This window comes from Chlamydomonas reinhardtii, chromosome 5, assembly GCF_000002595.2.
Source record: "Chlamydomonas reinhardtii strain CC-503 cw92 mt+ chromosome 5, whole genome shotgun sequence".
NCBI classification, from domain to species: domain Eukaryota; kingdom Viridiplantae; phylum Chlorophyta; class Chlorophyceae; order Chlamydomonadales; family Chlamydomonadaceae; genus Chlamydomonas; species Chlamydomonas reinhardtii.
Genome location: NC_057008.1, coordinates 349,384 through 365,355, shown reverse-complemented (window position 1 = coordinate 365,355; position 15,972 = coordinate 349,384). Strand labels below are relative to the sequence as shown.

The 15,972-nt window shown below is 64.0% G+C and overlaps 2 protein-coding genes across 3 annotated transcripts; both read right to left on the bottom strand.

Moving 5' to 3' along the window:
- Window positions 1–483: 483 nt before the first annotated feature.
- Window positions 484–6,957, bottom strand: CHLRE_05g233305v5 (uncharacterized protein). 2 transcript variants are annotated; one of them, XM_043062174.1, is made up of 12 exons: window positions 6,604–6,957; window positions 6,182–6,240; window positions 5,676–5,821; window positions 5,107–5,170; window positions 4,612–4,675; window positions 4,124–4,194; window positions 3,743–3,835; window positions 3,235–3,280; window positions 2,563–2,721; window positions 2,263–2,351; window positions 1,842–1,925; window positions 484–938 (listed from the first exon to the last, which is right to left on the bottom strand). In XM_043062174.1, the coding sequence occupies exons 1-12, from the start codon at window positions 6,881–6,883 to the stop codon at window positions 921–923; spliced, it is 1,173 nt and encodes a 390-aa protein (XP_042924542.1). In that variant the 5' UTR covers window positions 6,884–6,957; the 3' UTR covers window positions 484–920. The 2 variants fall into 2 exon arrangements, with proteins under 2 accessions (XP_042924542.1, XP_042924543.1); XM_043062175.1 differs by having other exon boundaries at window positions 484–1,925.
- A 329-nt stretch (window positions 6,958–7,286) lies between these two features.
- CHLRE_05g233304v5 (uncharacterized protein) lies at window positions 7,287–15,707 on the bottom strand. Its single transcript, XM_043062173.1, has 13 exons — window positions 15,345–15,707; window positions 14,814–14,905; window positions 14,484–14,532; window positions 13,988–14,159; window positions 12,965–13,183; window positions 12,589–12,684; window positions 12,083–12,210; window positions 10,726–10,872; window positions 10,035–10,423; window positions 9,739–9,866; window positions 9,585–9,619; window positions 8,897–9,356; window positions 7,287–8,644 (listed from the first exon to the last, which is right to left on the bottom strand). The coding sequence occupies exons 1-13, from the start codon at window positions 15,474–15,476 to the stop codon at window positions 8,208–8,210; spliced, it is 2,484 nt and encodes an 827-aa protein (XP_042924541.1). The 5' UTR covers window positions 15,477–15,707; the 3' UTR covers window positions 7,287–8,207.
- Between the last annotated feature and the right edge of the window lie 265 nt (window positions 15,708–15,972).

The window sequence follows — 15,972 nt, the reverse complement described above, 5'->3', positions numbered from 1 at the left end:
ACCCGGTGTCAGATGGCCACTGGCGTGGCTCGGCCACTTGGCGCAGGCTGTCAATGGCAGCACGCACACTGCCTGGCTGGCTGGCTGTCTCCCCCCCCTTCAGCTTAGCCAGGGCCCCCCTGCTGGGGTGAGACCGACTCGCGCATCATATACGGTACGTGTGGTGGTGTCCTGTCGGGACTACAGCCATCACAACGGGAACTCGTCTCTCATCACCCTCTGCTCTCGCTTGTCCTAGATGTCAAGCACGTCGATCTCAACAGGTGGTGTTGTCATGTCGGGTCGTGCTTGCTGCGTCGGCCCAATCTAGGCGCTTGGATGGCTACGGCGGTGCGGCCATGCGGCGCCACGGTGCAGCACCGCAGCGTCCTAGCCGGCGCATGTTGCACCGTTGCACGCTTGCACCCGCAAGTTGAGACTCCTGAGAGGGAGTGGCGGGGGCGCTGCGTGTGTGCAACACGCCTTCATGTTCACTTTGCGACTGGTTCGTACTGGTTACACAGCCGTGGCCTGCCCCACTGTATGCATGTACACCGCAACTCCGGGGTGCCTACAAGCGGACCCGCGCTGCCGGCCTGCGCACACACATCGTCCGTGTGCTGTTGCCGTAATCCCTCAAAATTGGGGGGCACAAACGTTAGGAGCCCCTTCACCCGCTGCCCGTCGATAGTCCATATACCGTGCATACACACACACCGCATTGCGCTGGCTCCTACACCGCCCGGACCGGACCTGTTGCCGTGGCCTCCACGCCCGGCCCCCACCACGCCGCATCACGCCACCCGGAGGCACATACTCATGTACAACCTGCCCGCACATGCACACGTCAGCATCGTCCATTCCCACCTCGCCCGTACACAATGACACATCGCTTACACAGCCACGCACACGCACACGCATGCACACAACAGGTCACAGGCTCACCGCGACACCAATCGCTGCGCACACGAACACGCGCCGCCACAAGGCAACACGTGTCAGTTGGCGAGGACGCGACATCGGCACCGGTGACGCACACACGCACACGCACACACGCACAGGGACGAAGGGGTTGGGGTCCACGTCCACAATTCGCCACGAGGCGTGCCGCGTGTGGGGGTGGCGCCGCGTGAACGTGTGTACGTGTGAGGGTGCGGAACACACGAGAGGAGAGAGAGGAGGAGAAGGAGAAAAGAGAGGGAGGCGTGTCGGTCGCGCGAGGGTGGGCACACATACGAGGCACACGACACGACGTCACCAGCTGCACAGCCCGCGCACATCCGCGCATCCCCCAAACAGCCGAGTCGCAGGTCGGCAGGCTGGGCATGTGTCCGCCCCTTCGCCCTCGTCCGGTGCCTCGCCACCTCGCCCCCTCTCCACATATGCCACACACATATGCAGTGCACGCATGCGGCGTAGTCCACGCTTTTCGAGCGCGCGTACCCCCCTCGATTTGCCTGCCCTGCCACCCTGCCACCCAATGAGTCAGGCCCCGCGCCTCGAAACCATCCCACATTGCCGCCGCCAGACCACCACCACCATCATTAGCCAAACCCACACCCATCACCCGCACCCGTACCAACCAGCACGCCCAAACCCATGCGTTGGCGACCGCTAGACTGCCAGACCACAAGATCCGCATCCAGCTAGCCAAGCAGCTAGCTAGCTAGCTAGCTAGCTAGCTCCTCCCGTCTCTCCCAGCTTGCACATGCGCGTACGTGTGTACGCACTATGCGCCACGACGTGCATCATGCTGGCAACCTTCAACGCCTCCACAACCGCCCATGCCCCATGCAGCCTGTGTGTGTATGTATGTATGTCTGCCTGCATGTGCTACGCGTCTCTAACTAGTTGGTGCGCACCAGGTTGCGCAGGGCGTCGCCGATGTCGGCGTACTTGAAGCGGTAGCCGGCGGCCTGCGTGCGCGTGGGCATCACGCGCTGGCCCTGTGGTGGGTGGGGGCGTGGCGTGGCGTGGCGGGGGTTACATTCCTGATTCGTAGTTAGATGGGAAATGGTAGACGGTAGGACATCTCGGGAACAGCAATCGTTCGGGGAGGGGGCGCAAAGATGGCCAGAAAACCGTTACAGGATAGGGGGCGTGGCAGCGGGAATGGCAGTGAGGGTGGGGCGTGTAGGGTGGGGTGGCGCTCTTGGTCCCATAGCAGGCAGAGGCAAAGAGCAGCCGAGCAACCTGGCTTTCCTCCCCTCACACTGCCGCAATTGCATATCCTCCCTGCCTGGAAGACACACACGCACACACCAGCCCCCCGCGCGCCCCCACCTCCAGCACCACGCTGGCTCCCTCGCCCAGCAGCGTCATGAGCGCGAACTCCGGCACCGGCAGCCAGCTGGGGCGGCCCAGCATGTTGCCTGTGGCGGAGGGCAGGGGAGGGCAGGAGGGAGGGGCAGGCGGGGAGGAGGCAAAGAATGGGGGTGGTGGTTGCAGGACAGTAACATGCACTAAGGGCCCATTGACCCTGTGGGTACCACCATCACCATCATCATCGCCACTATCTCTGTGCCAGCCTGGCCATGGGCCCGACAGCCAAACCCACACGCGCGCGCCCGCGCCCGCTCTCACCCAGCGCGGAGCACAGCTCGCTCATGCGCACGGGCTTGGGCGCTGTGGCGTTGTAGACGCCACTGAAAGCGGGGTTGGTGAGCGACTGCGTGATGAGGTCCACCAGGTCGTCACGGTGGATCCAGGACATCCACTGCTTGCCGCTGCCCAGCGGGCCGCCTGCGCGGGAGAGGGGGGGGGGGCGGGGGTTACATGCATATTAAATAACTCGAGAAGGGGGGGGTTACATCCATGGCTAGTTAATGGTAGGCGGTAGACCCCCGGGGGGGGCGGGGGCCAAGCGAGGGAGGGAGGAGAGGGAGGGAGGGAGGTTGTAGATACCAGCCCAAACTAAACCAAACCCAATGCAATAGAGCGTGTTAATAGGAGGTGTTGTGATACGACTTCGATCCCATTCGCCGTATGTCAGGGGTATTGGAATGACTCGCAAGTGATAGGCCCTGTGGGGCCGGTGCGTTTGGGGTCATTCTAGACCACGACATGAGGGAGGGAGGAGGAAGTAGCCGAGCACCCCGCTTTCCTTCCCCTCCCAAGACCGCCCTTGCCTGTCATCCCTGCCCCCAAGACACACACGCACACACATCCACACACACACACACACACACACACACACACACACACACACACACACACACACACACGAACTCGAGACACACAGCACGCGGCGCCCACCGGCAAAGATCTGGAACACGGGCAGCATCTTGCCCAGCGCGCCACCCTGTGGTGTGAGAGGCGCGTTTGAGGCGGGTGGTGAGATGGTGGGTGAAGAGCTTTGAGCGCTGGGATTGCTGGTGTGGCGCGACGAGCGCGCGGGTGTTGCAGGAAAACCGAGAGCTGGCGTGTGCGTGTGCTGTCAGGAGGTTCCAAAGGACAGCGACCTCGTCAGCTGCTCGCTACCGTGTCCCACCCCCCACCAGATTCATTACCCTCTCACCCCCAGCTCCGCCCCTAACCCATGGCCCTCACCCCCACCCCCCCAACCCCGGGCCACTCCGTTGCACGAGCATAGGCCACGCTCTCCTCCTCGCTCTTTTGCATTGGGTTCGGTTTAGTCTGGTCTGGTATCTACAACTCCCCCCCACACACAAACCCCTCCCCCGTCTGTACCATTGCTCCTGGCTACGCCTTCTCGTCTTACTTAACATGCATGGAATCCCCCCTCGCGCTCGCGCTCTCCCACCTCGGGCGCCAGCACAATGCCAATGCGCGCAATGACCACCCGCACGCCAACCGACTGTGCCTCCAGCGCCGCAGCCTCCCAGGCGCGGCACACCTGCAGGCGGGGATGGGGTGCAGGCGCCGGTGAGCCCAAGTGAGGAGGGGGAGGAGGGGGAGGAGGGGGAGGAGGGGGAGGAGGGGGAGGAGGAGCTGGCCGAGTGAGATGGTAGGGCAGGAAAGCGGTCATGGTGGAATGTGCTTTGCGGCCCGTTGGTTGGCTTCGGATCACACCTTTGCCCGTGGCTGCGACTCCCTTTGCATTGGGCTCGGTTAGTTAGGGCTTGGATTCACAACCCCCCCACCCACCCCCCACAAACACGCAATCACACGCACACTCCCGTACCTCCGCCAGATAGTCACTGCCCGAGGGGGAGTCTTCGCTGTAGGTGGCGGTCTGGCTGATGCCGTAGTAGCCTGTTTGTGTGTGTGGGGGTTACATTCATGATTAGTCAAGTAAGTGGGGGGGGGGTAGGTAAGGTGGGGGGAGAGGGAGAGGGAAAAGAGGGGAGGTGGGGGGAGAGGGGAAAGAGGGGAGGGTGGGGAGGCGAGGTGTCGAGAAATCCGAAGGACAAGGTTACTGTAGGCCTCACACATGAGGCAGGGACCGTCATCTCCGCACTCCGCTCCAACCCACTGCATCCCCAGTGCCCTCTGCCCCCCGAGTCGACTGCACCGCTCATCGATCCTTTCGACAGCCATGACGCACTGACGCCCATATCGCTGCTCTGCACCTGTCGCCTCCGCCTGGGCTCCGCTAGCTCAGTTTGATTTGATGTAGCTTGGGCCGGTACTTAAACACACACACACTCCTTTGCCGCCACCGGCACTCACCCACGGCGGACGCGGATACCAACACCTTGGGCCGCTTGTCGGCGGGGGCGGCCTTGATGGCGTTCTGGGGGTGGGGTTACATTCATGATTAGTTAAGAAGTGGTAGAGAGTGGAGGAGGAGGAGGAGGAGGAGGAGGAGGAGGAGGAGGAGGAGGAGGAGGAGGAGGAGGAGGAGGAGGAGGAGGAGGAGGAGGAGGAGGAGGAGGAGGAGGAGGAGGAGGAGGAGCGGGGAGGGAGGGGTGAAGGGCGAAGGGTGCACTCTCCTGGGCCGTCCATCTTAACACACGCCCGCCCGCCCGCCCGCCCGCCCACCCCTCCGCCCATCCGCCTGCTGCAATGAGCCCCTCCTCGCATGGCTTGCCGCCCGCTCCCTCCCTCTGGTTTGCCTCGTGTCCTTTAATCTCATGAGTATGGTGACTAACACACACGTTTTGTGTTTTCCATTTCTCGTGGCACCTAGCACACACATACAGAAACACACGCTCACACACCCACCACGACGGAGGTGGTGGCGCCCACGCGAGAGGCCTTGATGGCCTTCTTCAGGTCGTCCGTCCAGCTGGGGGGGGGATGCCGGGGGCAGAGGGTGTGTGAGGCTTGAATGCAGCGGGGGGATTACATTCATGATTAATTAAGAAGTGAAGTCGTAGGCAGGTGCAGTCGCATAGTAGACGTGTTGGGGAGGGAGGGAGGGCCGGTCGCAAACCCGCACGCACCCCACCAGCAAGATGTGATTTGCGCTGTAGCGTCGCCTGGTCCCCTACTGGATGTGATTAAAAGTCCGTGTTGTGATCGGGTAAACTACCCTTCCCCCCATGCCGGGCTTGGGCAAATAACCCCTTAATAATCCCCGCCGCCGCTCGCCCCCTCCCGTAAGGCACCCCTCGCTTGCACCTGTCGCCTCTGCCTGTGCTCTGCTAGTTTGAATGCTTTGTTCAGGCTGATACTTGCAACCCCCCCCCCCGCGTTGAGGCCACGCTTTCCTCCTCGCCCTTTTGAATTGGGTCCGGTTTACTGTGGGCTGGTGCTTACAACCCCTCCCGTCCCCCCGCTGCGGCCCTCACCGGGTGGCGATGGGCTCCCCCGCCAGGTTCACCACCCCGTAGGCGCCCTCCACGCCCTTGGCCCAGTCCGCCGGGCCGAAGAACTCCAGCCCCGGGTAGCTCAGCTTGGAGCGCGCGGCGCCGGTGTTGCGCGTCAGCACACGCACCTGCGGGCGGCAGGCGGCGGGAGGCGGGAGGGAGGGGGTTTGTGAGGGGTGGGGGGGAAGCAGGGATTGGAGGGGGCATGGGCCCTTGGCGCGCCGACCGCACAGAAACTTACTATGTATTACCCTGTGCGTGGTTTGCTGGGTCGTATGGGTTTGCATGCACACGCTGTTGATTAAACATCCCCCATCCCCCGCCTGCGGCGCACCCGTGAGGCGCCGCCGCCCGCTGGGCAACTTTGTGGCTTGCGTGTGCGCCTGGCCCAGCCACACCCCTCAGCGCTGGCCCAGCTGCACTTCCAATCTGCTCACCCTCCAGCCCCATTGCCCAAATCACACACGCTCCCACCCACCCTCGCCCACCTTGTGTCCTGCGGCTGCCAGCTTGGCGACAAGGCGGCTGCCCACCAGGCCGGTGGCGCCTGGGGGGTGGGAGCGGGTTGCGGAGGGTGGGGAGGGCTGGGAAACATGGGGAAACACGCGCGGAGCACACAGTCGGGTGCAACCCTCAATCTGGCGTAGGCTGGACTCTGTGGCTGATACCAGAGACAAGGCAACGGCGAGGCAGGGTGTGGGGACTGAGCGCTCCGTTTGGGCGCCACACGCGCTCCAACCCCAGGTCTTCAGTCCTCACAGCACTTCCCACCACCCTTGTATCCCAGGCTGTGAGAAATAGGAAACTCCCTTGGCCATACACATAGGAAAGGCTCTATGCGCACCCGGCGCAAGAGGAAGCTCAAGCCGGCCCCCTCGCCCTGTTGGTCCTCTGCCGACCAGCCACGTACCCGTCACAGCGATTGTGAGCTTCTCGCCGTTCCCAGCCATGCAAACCACGTTCGCCGCGCCGCGACGAGAGCGGATGGCGGACACATGCGCGCTCGCCGAGCCACGGAAGGGCGTGGAGCGGACCGCGCACGGGCGCAGAGTGGATGTGGCAACCGCGGTCGCGGATGAGCGAGAGGTGGAGCGCGCCTGGCCCAGCAGCGATCCGGAGCTAGACGCATGATCCTTCTGCACGCGGGCAGAAGCTGCGCCGCGTAGTTGGTTGGCAAACAGAGAGGCCATTTTGTGACTCTGGGCAGGCAAGTTTACTTGTGTGGTTCTGCTCGATGGTGTCAATGCAACTCTATCACCTATCCAATTAGATCTTTTTGAAATCACACGATGTATTTACATGGCCGAGTTCGCCAGAAGTTCCTCAATCTTGGTGACACGGTCGCAAGCATCAATGCGCTTACGAGTGCTTCTCCCGACGGCCCATGTATACATGCGAGTATCTATTTCTTAGGTTGCGCATCAACACGAGTAAGCAGGCTCGTCGGGTGGACACGCGGCACTAACCCCAGCGAGGGGCCTCGAGCAAGTGGCCGAGTGGGCCCGAACGGCAGTCGCCCTCCCTAGTTGATCTGGCCTTATTACGGCAATCCCGGTTTCCAACGGCAGTCCCAGGGAGGTTTACGCAGACTCGGGCAAGCCAAGGTTACAGCATGCGACGTTGTCCTTTGGACTTCCTCTGCACATGCCATCTGCCGCGCTGAGCCAGGCGTCCCATCTATCACTTGCTCGGAGCCACTAGCCAATGCCATACGCCATAAAAGCACAAGCCTCGACCAATGATAGGCAACTCACAATATGAATAAGCTTGTTCAAAAGTAAGGCTGCTCTGACAACGCTCACCCGAGGGGAAAATGCTGTCTGTAGACCAGACCGTTGCGTTAGAAAGACCACGATTATTTTGCACTTGCACAAACGATAGCACAGCACTAGCACCAAACGAGGCTCATCTGGGTGACGTGTCAACACTTGACCACCCCTCACGTGCCGAAGCTGCTTCATAACAACTAAGTGCCATGTCACACAATGAATTGGATTTGCACTGGAGCCAAGAATGAGAAGCAGCAGGACGATGTCTGATCGTGCCAGCAGTCCGGCATGAATACTGAATCTCATGACAGCTTTCCCAAATCCCAACATCCGCTATGGCCATTCTCTTGGAATGGACTTTAATTCTCGGGGCCAGAGGCATGAATGTGTGGCATGCATGGGGTGATGGGGCCACACGTGAAACGTGTGTGTGTGTGTATGTGTATGTGTGTGCGTGTGTGTGGAAGAGCGCAAGGAAAACAAACGTGTGTGTGTGTACGGAGGTCCGGGGGTGAGGCACATCGTGATGGGCAGCTAGCTAGGGCGGGTGCATGGCCCCATCCAGTCTGCAGCGCGGAGTCTCGGCGGCGGAGTGGTGATATATCAAGCACGTGTTGCACTTGTCTGTGCGAGGGCATGAATACCATCATCATAATCACCAGTAACATATGTACAAGACTACAAGGGGCTGCACCTCTGCGGTGCACCCTGGACTCATTCCGTCATCATCAACACCAACAGCGCGTTACTCGGCCTCCTCCTGTCGCTCCTCCCGGGCGTGACGGCCGCGCGTGTCGCCACCAACGCCACCTCCAGCACCACCCCGCATCTGCCGCCTGCGCCCCTTCGCCTGCGGGCTCTTGTTGCCCCGCGGCGGCGGCGGCGACGGCGGCGCAGCTGTAGCAGCCACCGTGGCGGCTGTGGCGGGAGGCGGGCTCCAGCACGGGCCGCCCGCGCAGAAGTGCAGGCAGTGGTCAGCGCTGTCCCCGCACCAGCCCGCGGAGCTGCAGCACATACCCGGGCTCTCACAGCGGCCCGAGCCCACCTGGCCGTTGCCACAGGGCGTCTCGGGCGGCGGCGCGGGCGGCGCGGGGCCGGCGCCGCGGGGCGGCGGCGGCGGCCAGTGGCAGGGGCCGCCGACGCAGTACCAGTAGCAGAAGTCGGTGCCTGTGCCGCACCAGCCTGTGGGTTCGGGCAACACGTGGTGGTGTGTGTGGGGGGTAAGGTGGGGGGTAGCAGTCCGCCGTTAGGTTGGGAGAGTTCTTAAGTAGTTTATTGGGGGTTGCGAAAATGATGCGCGCGCACACGCATGACGCGGACACCTGACAGGTCTGTAGGCCTCCACACACAGCATGTATGCTCTGGCAATCTGACTCTACCGCATAGGATCTCCCACTGCCAGGTCCTGCACAGCACAGCGTGTCGTCGCCCCACCTGCTCCGGAGCAGCACTCCTCCGGGTTAGCGCACAGCTTGTTTCCGACGTCCCCACCACCGCACGTGCCCACCACCGCCACTGGGGAGGGCGGAGGTAGCGGCGGCGACTGCTGCTGCTGCTGGGACGGCGAGGGCGGGCGCGGAGATGGCGGGCGCGGGGTGGGAGCTGGCGGCTTGGGCGAGGGCGGGCGAGGGCTCGGAGGCCGGGGCGAAGGCGGCCGGGGCGGAGGTGAGGCAGTGCGAGAGGGCGGCGACGGGTAGGGCGAAGGCGGCTTAGCGGAAGGCGCGGGGGAGGGCGGCTTGGGCGAGGGCGGGCGGGGTGAGGGCGGGCGGGGTGAGGGCGGCTTGGGTGAGGGCGGTGCGCTGGAGGTGGAAGGCGGCGGCGGTGTGGGCAGGTAGCAGGCGCCTCCCTGGCAGCCGGCGCCACAGTGGTCGGCCGAGGTGCCGCACCAGCCCCACTGCGGCAGGGAGGCAGCGGGAGAGGGAGCGGGGGGGCGGAGCGGGACAGTGAGAGAGAGACAGAGAGAGAGAGAGAGGGGAAGAGAGCAGGGCGCGGCAGAGGTGGGCTTGCGGTGGGTGTTGTGACGACAAGCACTGCGTATGCACACGCACGCGAAGTGGATGCACACACGTAGATAGTGCACACAAACACACACACACACACACACGCACACACACGCACACACCTGGGAGCAGCAGTCTCCAGGGTATTGGCATTGGCCTGGCACATGCGGGGCATCAGGGGTAGGGAGCGCGGCTTGAGCAGGTGGAACTAACGAGAGGACGGGAGGGCGGGTGGAGGGGAGGGGCGCTACGGCGGCAGATGAATCCAAAGCTCACCTCCGTTGACCGCTCCTCCGCCACACAGCGGCAGCGTCCCGGGGGGCGGCGGCGAGTAGACCACACAGGGGCCGCCCTTGCAGCCTAGGCCGCAGTAGTCAGAGCCCACACCGCACCACCCGGCGGCGCTGCAGCACATCCCGCCCGGGCACGTGCCGTTACCGACCATGCCCTCCCCGCATCCGTACGGCACGGGTGGCGGCGGCGGCGGCGCCGGTGACGGCGGCGGCCGGGGCGGCCGCGGCGGCGGAGAGGGCTTGTACCAGCACGGACCACCCGCGCAATTGGCACCGCACCAGTCTGCGCCCACGCCGCACCAGCCCGCCAGCGAGCAGCACTGGGTGGGGTCGGCGCAAAGACCGCCGCCGACCTGACCGCTGCCGCAGGCGGGCGGCGGCTGCGGCGGCGCGGGCGGCGGCGAGGGATACTGAATGCATGGGCCGCCGCGGCAGCGGGGGCCGCAGAACTGCTCGCCGGTGCCGCAGTACCCGAACTCGGAGCAGCACTGCCCGCTGCCGCCGGTGCTGCCGGGGCACTGGCCGGTGCCGATGAAGCCGCCGCCGCAGGGGCGGGCCGGCGGCGGGGCGGCGTTGCGGCTGGCCACCGCGCGCAGCAGCCTGCCCTCGGGCACGTCCAGGGAGGCGTCCCAGATCATGACGCCAGCAGCGCCGAAGTCACGTGCGCCCTGTGTCGTGTTTTGGATCATGTGCGGGCGCACAAAGACGCGGCGAGCAGTGAGCAATAATGATCAGGGGCCACACATCCAGGCGCCCGCCGCAAGCACTCCGTCTATGGTCAGTCACACGTACGTCGTCACGGGTTCACGTGAATCACCCATTGCACTAGGCCCCCCCTAAATACTAGTCAGGCAGGGGCCCGGAAGCTCATGCCTGCCGCCCCTGCCGCTGCCTCATGCAACTCGCACCCTCCCTGCCTCCCTCCTTGTCTCGCGCCCTCCGCCCTGCCCCCCCACTCCACCGCACCTACCTGCGACTTGGCCACCAGTGTCTCCTCGATTTCGAAGCCCACCCACTTGGTGCCGCGCACGTAGTAGGCGGAGCGCTGGCCCGCGTCCGTGAACACGCCGCCGCCGTAGCCCCACGACAGCTCTTGCATGACGGCGCGGTAGGAGGGCTGCAGGCGGGCGGGCAGGCAGTTGGGAGAGCGGGTGGGAGGAGAGCGGGGGCGCGTTTACATTCATGACGAATTAAGAAGTGAAGGCGTTGCCAGGTACAGTATAGCAAGGGGGCGGGGGGAGCGGGCGTGGGCGTGGCGGCGTGGGGACAACCAGCAGGCGGATGATCGGGAGCGATGGAGCTGGGGGGGGGGCACCAGGGAAGCCCAAAGGTACCACATGCACTGCTGCACGCACGTGTCGGGACCTGATGGCCCAGCTGGCCCCACACGCACATACACACATACACACACATATACGCGTAATGTTTTCCTTGTGCTCGTTAACACACACACACACACACACACATACACACACACAGACGCACACACACACACACACACACGCACACACACACACACACACACACAGACGCACACACACACACACACATTCTGGGGGGTGGGGGATGGGGGGCTCGTCACGAACAGCCGACGCGGCCACTGCGGCCGCGAGCGTGCCTAGCCTCGGTGCCGCCGTGGAGTGGGGAGCGGGAGGCCAGCTCCCGCCAGCCCACGGCGCACACACACGTCACACGCACACACACCAGCTTGACACGCGTCTGGAAACGCTGCAACCGCCGCCCGCCACGTCCCCAATGCAGCCTCGACCCCATTTAGTCGCAGTGCCACCGCTAACTCGCCCTCTTCCAATAGTGTTATTGTACTTAGCGGGCGGGATTTGGGACGCGTGATACCTAGCTTGTCTGCTGCACGCCGCCTCTCTTATCGCCGTTGCCATTCACATGCCCGTGACACTTCCTCGCTGCCGCCCTATGCCCATGCTTCCACCTTTGCCTATAGGTGAGCTCGACTACGACCAGCGGGCGGGAATCCGGGAATTAGGCGTGCTGGGTAAACGTTGTTTAGCGCGCCCAGGGTGCGGAGCATGGGCGCATACAGGTGCATCGCGGGGTCAGGCCGAATGGTCGCCCGTGGGGTTCCAGGCTTATCGCGGGTAAGTATGACTACCTGGGTCACGACACTCACGCGACGCTCGGTAAAATGGTGGGTATCGGTAAGTAACTCCGTCGCGTCATTGGGCGGGCTTTCGTTTCGTTTTTTAACACACACACACACACACACACACACACACACACACACACACACACACACACACACACACACACACACACACACACACACACGCGCGCGCGCACACAGCACGCACCGTGTCCATGCTGCTGCAGTCGCGGCTCTCCACCGAGGGCGCGGGGTAAGTGTAGGTGGCGGCGTCGATCAACGTGTAGGAGTGGCCGTAGAAGGCCAGGCCCAGCACCAGCTGGGAGGCGGGCACACCTGCTCGACGTGTATGGCGCGGCGGCAGTAGCAGCAGGAGCAGTGTCAGCGGCAGCGGCAGTAGCAGTGGCCGTTGTGATGATTGGGAGGAGTGAGTGAGATTGGGAGGCAAAACCATGGAGCACGCGCCAATAGAGAAAAAATGAATGCGTGATATGCAGGGAAAGGTAATAAGCTAATGCGGTGTGGTGTGGTGCAGTGCAGTGCAGTACGGTACACGTGTGGTGTCTTGGCACGCACGTCCGCCCATGCCCCTGCGGCCCCCCGAGGGCGGCCCGCTGCCGCCTGCTGCTTGCCCGCCCGCCCCCCTGGTGCCCGCCCGCCCCCCTGGTGCCCGCCCTCGCCGCCATCACCGCCCTCCTGCCCAGCAGTCCCCACCCTGGCTGATGAAGTAGCTGAGGGCGGTGCTGCAGTCGCTCCAGGCGGTGTGGAAGGCCGTCTGGGTCTCCCAGTAGCACGGGTCGTGCATCGTGTCTGCAGGCGGGGGCGGCACAGGGCGGGGCAGCGCAGGGCGGGGCAGAGCACGGAAGCAGGGCAGAAGGTCAGGGCGGGGCGGGATCTGTGGCACATGTGCGGACGTGTGTGTGCGCGTGTGTGCACGGTACTAGGTGTGTACGGGCAAGGGCCAGGAGCACCAAAAACGTCAGCCAGCAAAATCCAACTGTGTGCGTGGCGGCATGCGCCCACCCATATGTCCCCCAGCAGGCACGTGTCACCCAGCCGCCGCGCGCACGTGACCCATCCAATGACCCACATGCCATGATGTTGAACAGGTCGAAGGAGTTCTTGAGCGCCGCCAGGTCAAAGCCGTCGAACACGCCCGACTCGGCCCAGATGGCGGGCGTGGCGACAGTCAGCCAGTAGTGGCCGGCGCGGCCGGCGGCGGCGGCCTCGGCGTCCAGGCGGCTGCGCAGTGCGGCGGCCAGGGCCGTGAGGGCGGAGCGGTCCGCGAAGCCCGGGATCTCCCAGTCGACTGCATGCGGGTTGGAACGTGGGGCGTGGGGTGGGTTGGGTGGTGGGGTGGGGTGTGGGTTGGGGTACGGGATCTCCCAGTCGACTGCGGGGGGTGGGGTGAGGTGGTGTGGTGTGGGGTGTGAGGTGGGGTGGGGTACGGGATCTCCCAGTCGACTGCGGGTTGGGTTCGGGTTCGCCTTCCGCTCTGGTCTGCGTACGCATTAGTTCCGCAACACTCGTCATTCGTGTGGGGCGTGGGGCGTGAGGTGAGGTGGGGTGTGGGTTGGGGTGGGGCGAGGGGTGGGATGGGGTGGGGTGTGGGGTGGGGTGTGGTGTGGGGTGGGGTGTGGGGTGTGGGGCGGGGGGTGGGGGGTGCGGTGGTGTGGGGTTGGGTGTGGGTTGGGTTGGGGTGGGATGGGGTGGGGTGTGGGGGTGTGGGGTGGGGTGGGGTGGGATGGGGTGTGGCGTGGGGTGTGGGGTGGGGTGGTGTGGGGTGGTGTGGGGTGGGGTGGGATGGGGCGTGGGGTGGCGTCCAGGGTTGGGGTGGGTTGGGGCGGTGGGGCGTGGGGCGTGGGGTTGGGTTGGGCGTGGGATGGGGCGTGGGGCGGGGTGTGGGGTGGGGCGTGGGGCGTGGGGTGTGGGGTGGGGTTGGGGTGCGGGGCGTAGGGTAGGGCGTGGGGTGCACGGGGTTGGGGGACGCGGCTGTTTGCACCTGCCATTCTAATACTCTGGGCGAGCAGGCAGAAAGGATTACATGGCAACGCTTCAACCCATCTCCTATTTGTCAATCTGTATGTCAAAGCATGATGCATATCTCACTCACTGTCAATGCCGTCGGCGCCCGCGGCCTTGACTGCCGCGACCATGCTGTCGACAAAGGCGGCGCGCCCCGTGGTGGCGGCGGCGGACCAGATAGCCGTGCTGAAGCCGCCGCCGCCGACCGACAGCAGCAGCTGCGTGGCGGGCCAGCGCGCCTTGAGGCCCCGCAGCAGGCCCTGGGGAGGGAGGGAGGGAGGGAGGAGGGACGGAGGGAGGGCATATGTACAGGCAGGTGATGGCATGCAGGCATGCAGGTGCGTGATGGCAGGGGGCAGGCAGCCACACGCGCATGGGGATGTGGGGCCGTGTTATGTGTGGCAGGTGCACGGCAGGAGGTAGCTAGCCATGCGTGCATGCGTCACGGGCTGCGAGGGCTGCTTTGGCATGTTTATTGCTGGTCGTCACACACAGACCAGCCACATGCAGTTGCACACAGCACAGCACAGCGCAGCCACACAGCACAGCACAGCACAGCACACGCCGCACCCCCCCACACACACCAGGTTGTTGAAGGGGTCGTACACGCGGTACGTGGTCTCATCGATCCACCTGCAGGAGGGCATGGCAGGGGAGGGGAGAGCGAGGAGGCGTCAGGGGGGAGAATGAGCAGGCGGGGAGGGGGAGGCGTGCCTGCGTGCGTCAGTACTTGACTAGTCGGGCCCCAAGCAGCAAGCCATGCCGCCACCACCAGACACTCAGTCCGCCTCAGTCTCCCATACATGCACTCCCGCCTCCATCAAGCTGTCGTGCTGTAGATAGTACGTGCCGACGAACCCCTGAGGTGCCGCATCTACTGTGTGTGTACAGAGCACTCGGCACTACGTACTCACAGGAATGCGTAGTACATGTGGCTCACACCGGTCAGGTTGAGGCCAGAGGTGTTGAAGTAGTTCAGGGAGGCGGGGTTGAGGTTGTCAGCCCACTGCATGGGGGGAGGGACCAAGGGAGAGCAGGGCAGGGGGCGGAGGGGAGGTGGGGTCAGCACGCAGGGCGTGGGTACGAATGGCATTGCGTGCAACAATGGTGGAAGTGCAAGAGGTGCAGCAGCTGGCGGGCTGGGCACATCAGGAGGAGCATGGCTGGCAGGACGGATGCGCCGCGCGCCGACGCGTGACGTGGAGCAGGCAGGGTGACAGGTAGGACGGTTTTCCGGTATGCGCGGTACGGTAGGTGGGAAGGGGACGAGCAGCTGGGCAGCTGGGCAGCTGGGCAGCTGCGCATCCGAGCAGCCAAGCCGCCGTTACATTTTCACCTTGCCAAGAGAGCCAGCTCGCGCATATGCAATGCGCCCAGTGCGGGGAGTTCTTATCTAACAACGCGACAGGGCAGGGCAGGTGCAAGCGCGCGCGTCCGGCTCTCACTCCGGGTATGTACAGGCCGGTCACAGAGTCCACTCCGACGGACGCGATAGCGGCAGAGATTGGCGAGAAGAATGCCACTAACGATACGAATATGGCGAGCACCACAGCGGCAGCCGGTCGGCCGCACGCCATCGCTAATGGCGACATGTGGTGTGAAAAGGAAGGCCTATCTTTACACAGAAAGCCCATGGCACTGTGTCATGTGAAGTAATTACTGAAGAAGTTTACTACAACTGTGAGGCTATAAACGAGCTCATCGGCCATTGCATGCCCAGAATCCTAATTGCGGGCCGCGTTCCGGTGCGCTTCAAAACCGTCTGCGCTGAGTTCGCAGTTCGGTACGCGAGCTATGCACCAATAATAGATATTACCTTCTCACTTACTAGCGGGACTGCATGTTATGGGCCAGCGTTGGCCCCTGAATGCGGCCTCGCCGCGCTGGGAAGAGGATTGGTCGGGGTTACTAAGGTTGCACCCGACAGCATCGCCGCCAGGCGTATCTAGAATGGTTACCAGCCCGATGATAACAGTGATCAGCCAAGAATACGTGCCCAGGGGCCAGCCCGTGTGTTCTGTGGCGACATCGTCCCCGGCACATGTTGGTCATGTGGTCAGGCAACGAGAACGG

What these genes read in the sequence shown, in the direction of transcription:
- CHLRE_05g233305v5 (XM_043062174.1), bottom strand. Translation starts at nt 6,883, where the DNA reads ATGGCCTCTCTGTTTGCCAACCAACTACGCGGCGCAGCTTCTGCCCGC. An exon ending in GGTATCCGCGTCCGCCGTGG is followed by an intron (nt 4,195 to 4,611) that starts GTGAGTGCCGGT and finishes ACACACAAACAG; the next exon opens with GCTACTACGGCATCAGCCAG. An exon ending in GCAGTGACTATCTGGCGGAG is followed by an intron (nt 3,836 to 4,123) that starts GTACGGGAGTGT and finishes CCCCGCCTGCAG; the next exon opens with GTGTGCCGCGCCTGGGAGGC.
- CHLRE_05g233304v5 (XM_043062173.1), bottom strand. Translation starts at nt 15,476, where the DNA reads ATGGCGTGCGGCCGACCGGCTGCCGCTGTGGTGCTCGCCATATTCGTA. An exon ending in CACATGTACTACGCATTCCT is followed by an intron (nt 14,533 to 14,813) that starts GTGAGTACGTAG and finishes GCCCTCCTGCAG; the next exon opens with GTGGATCGATGAGACCACGT. An exon ending in ACTGCAGCAGCATGGACACG is followed by an intron (nt 10,873 to 12,082) that starts GTGCGTGCTGTG and finishes GCCCGCCTGCAG; the next exon opens with CCCTCCTACCGCGCCGTCAT.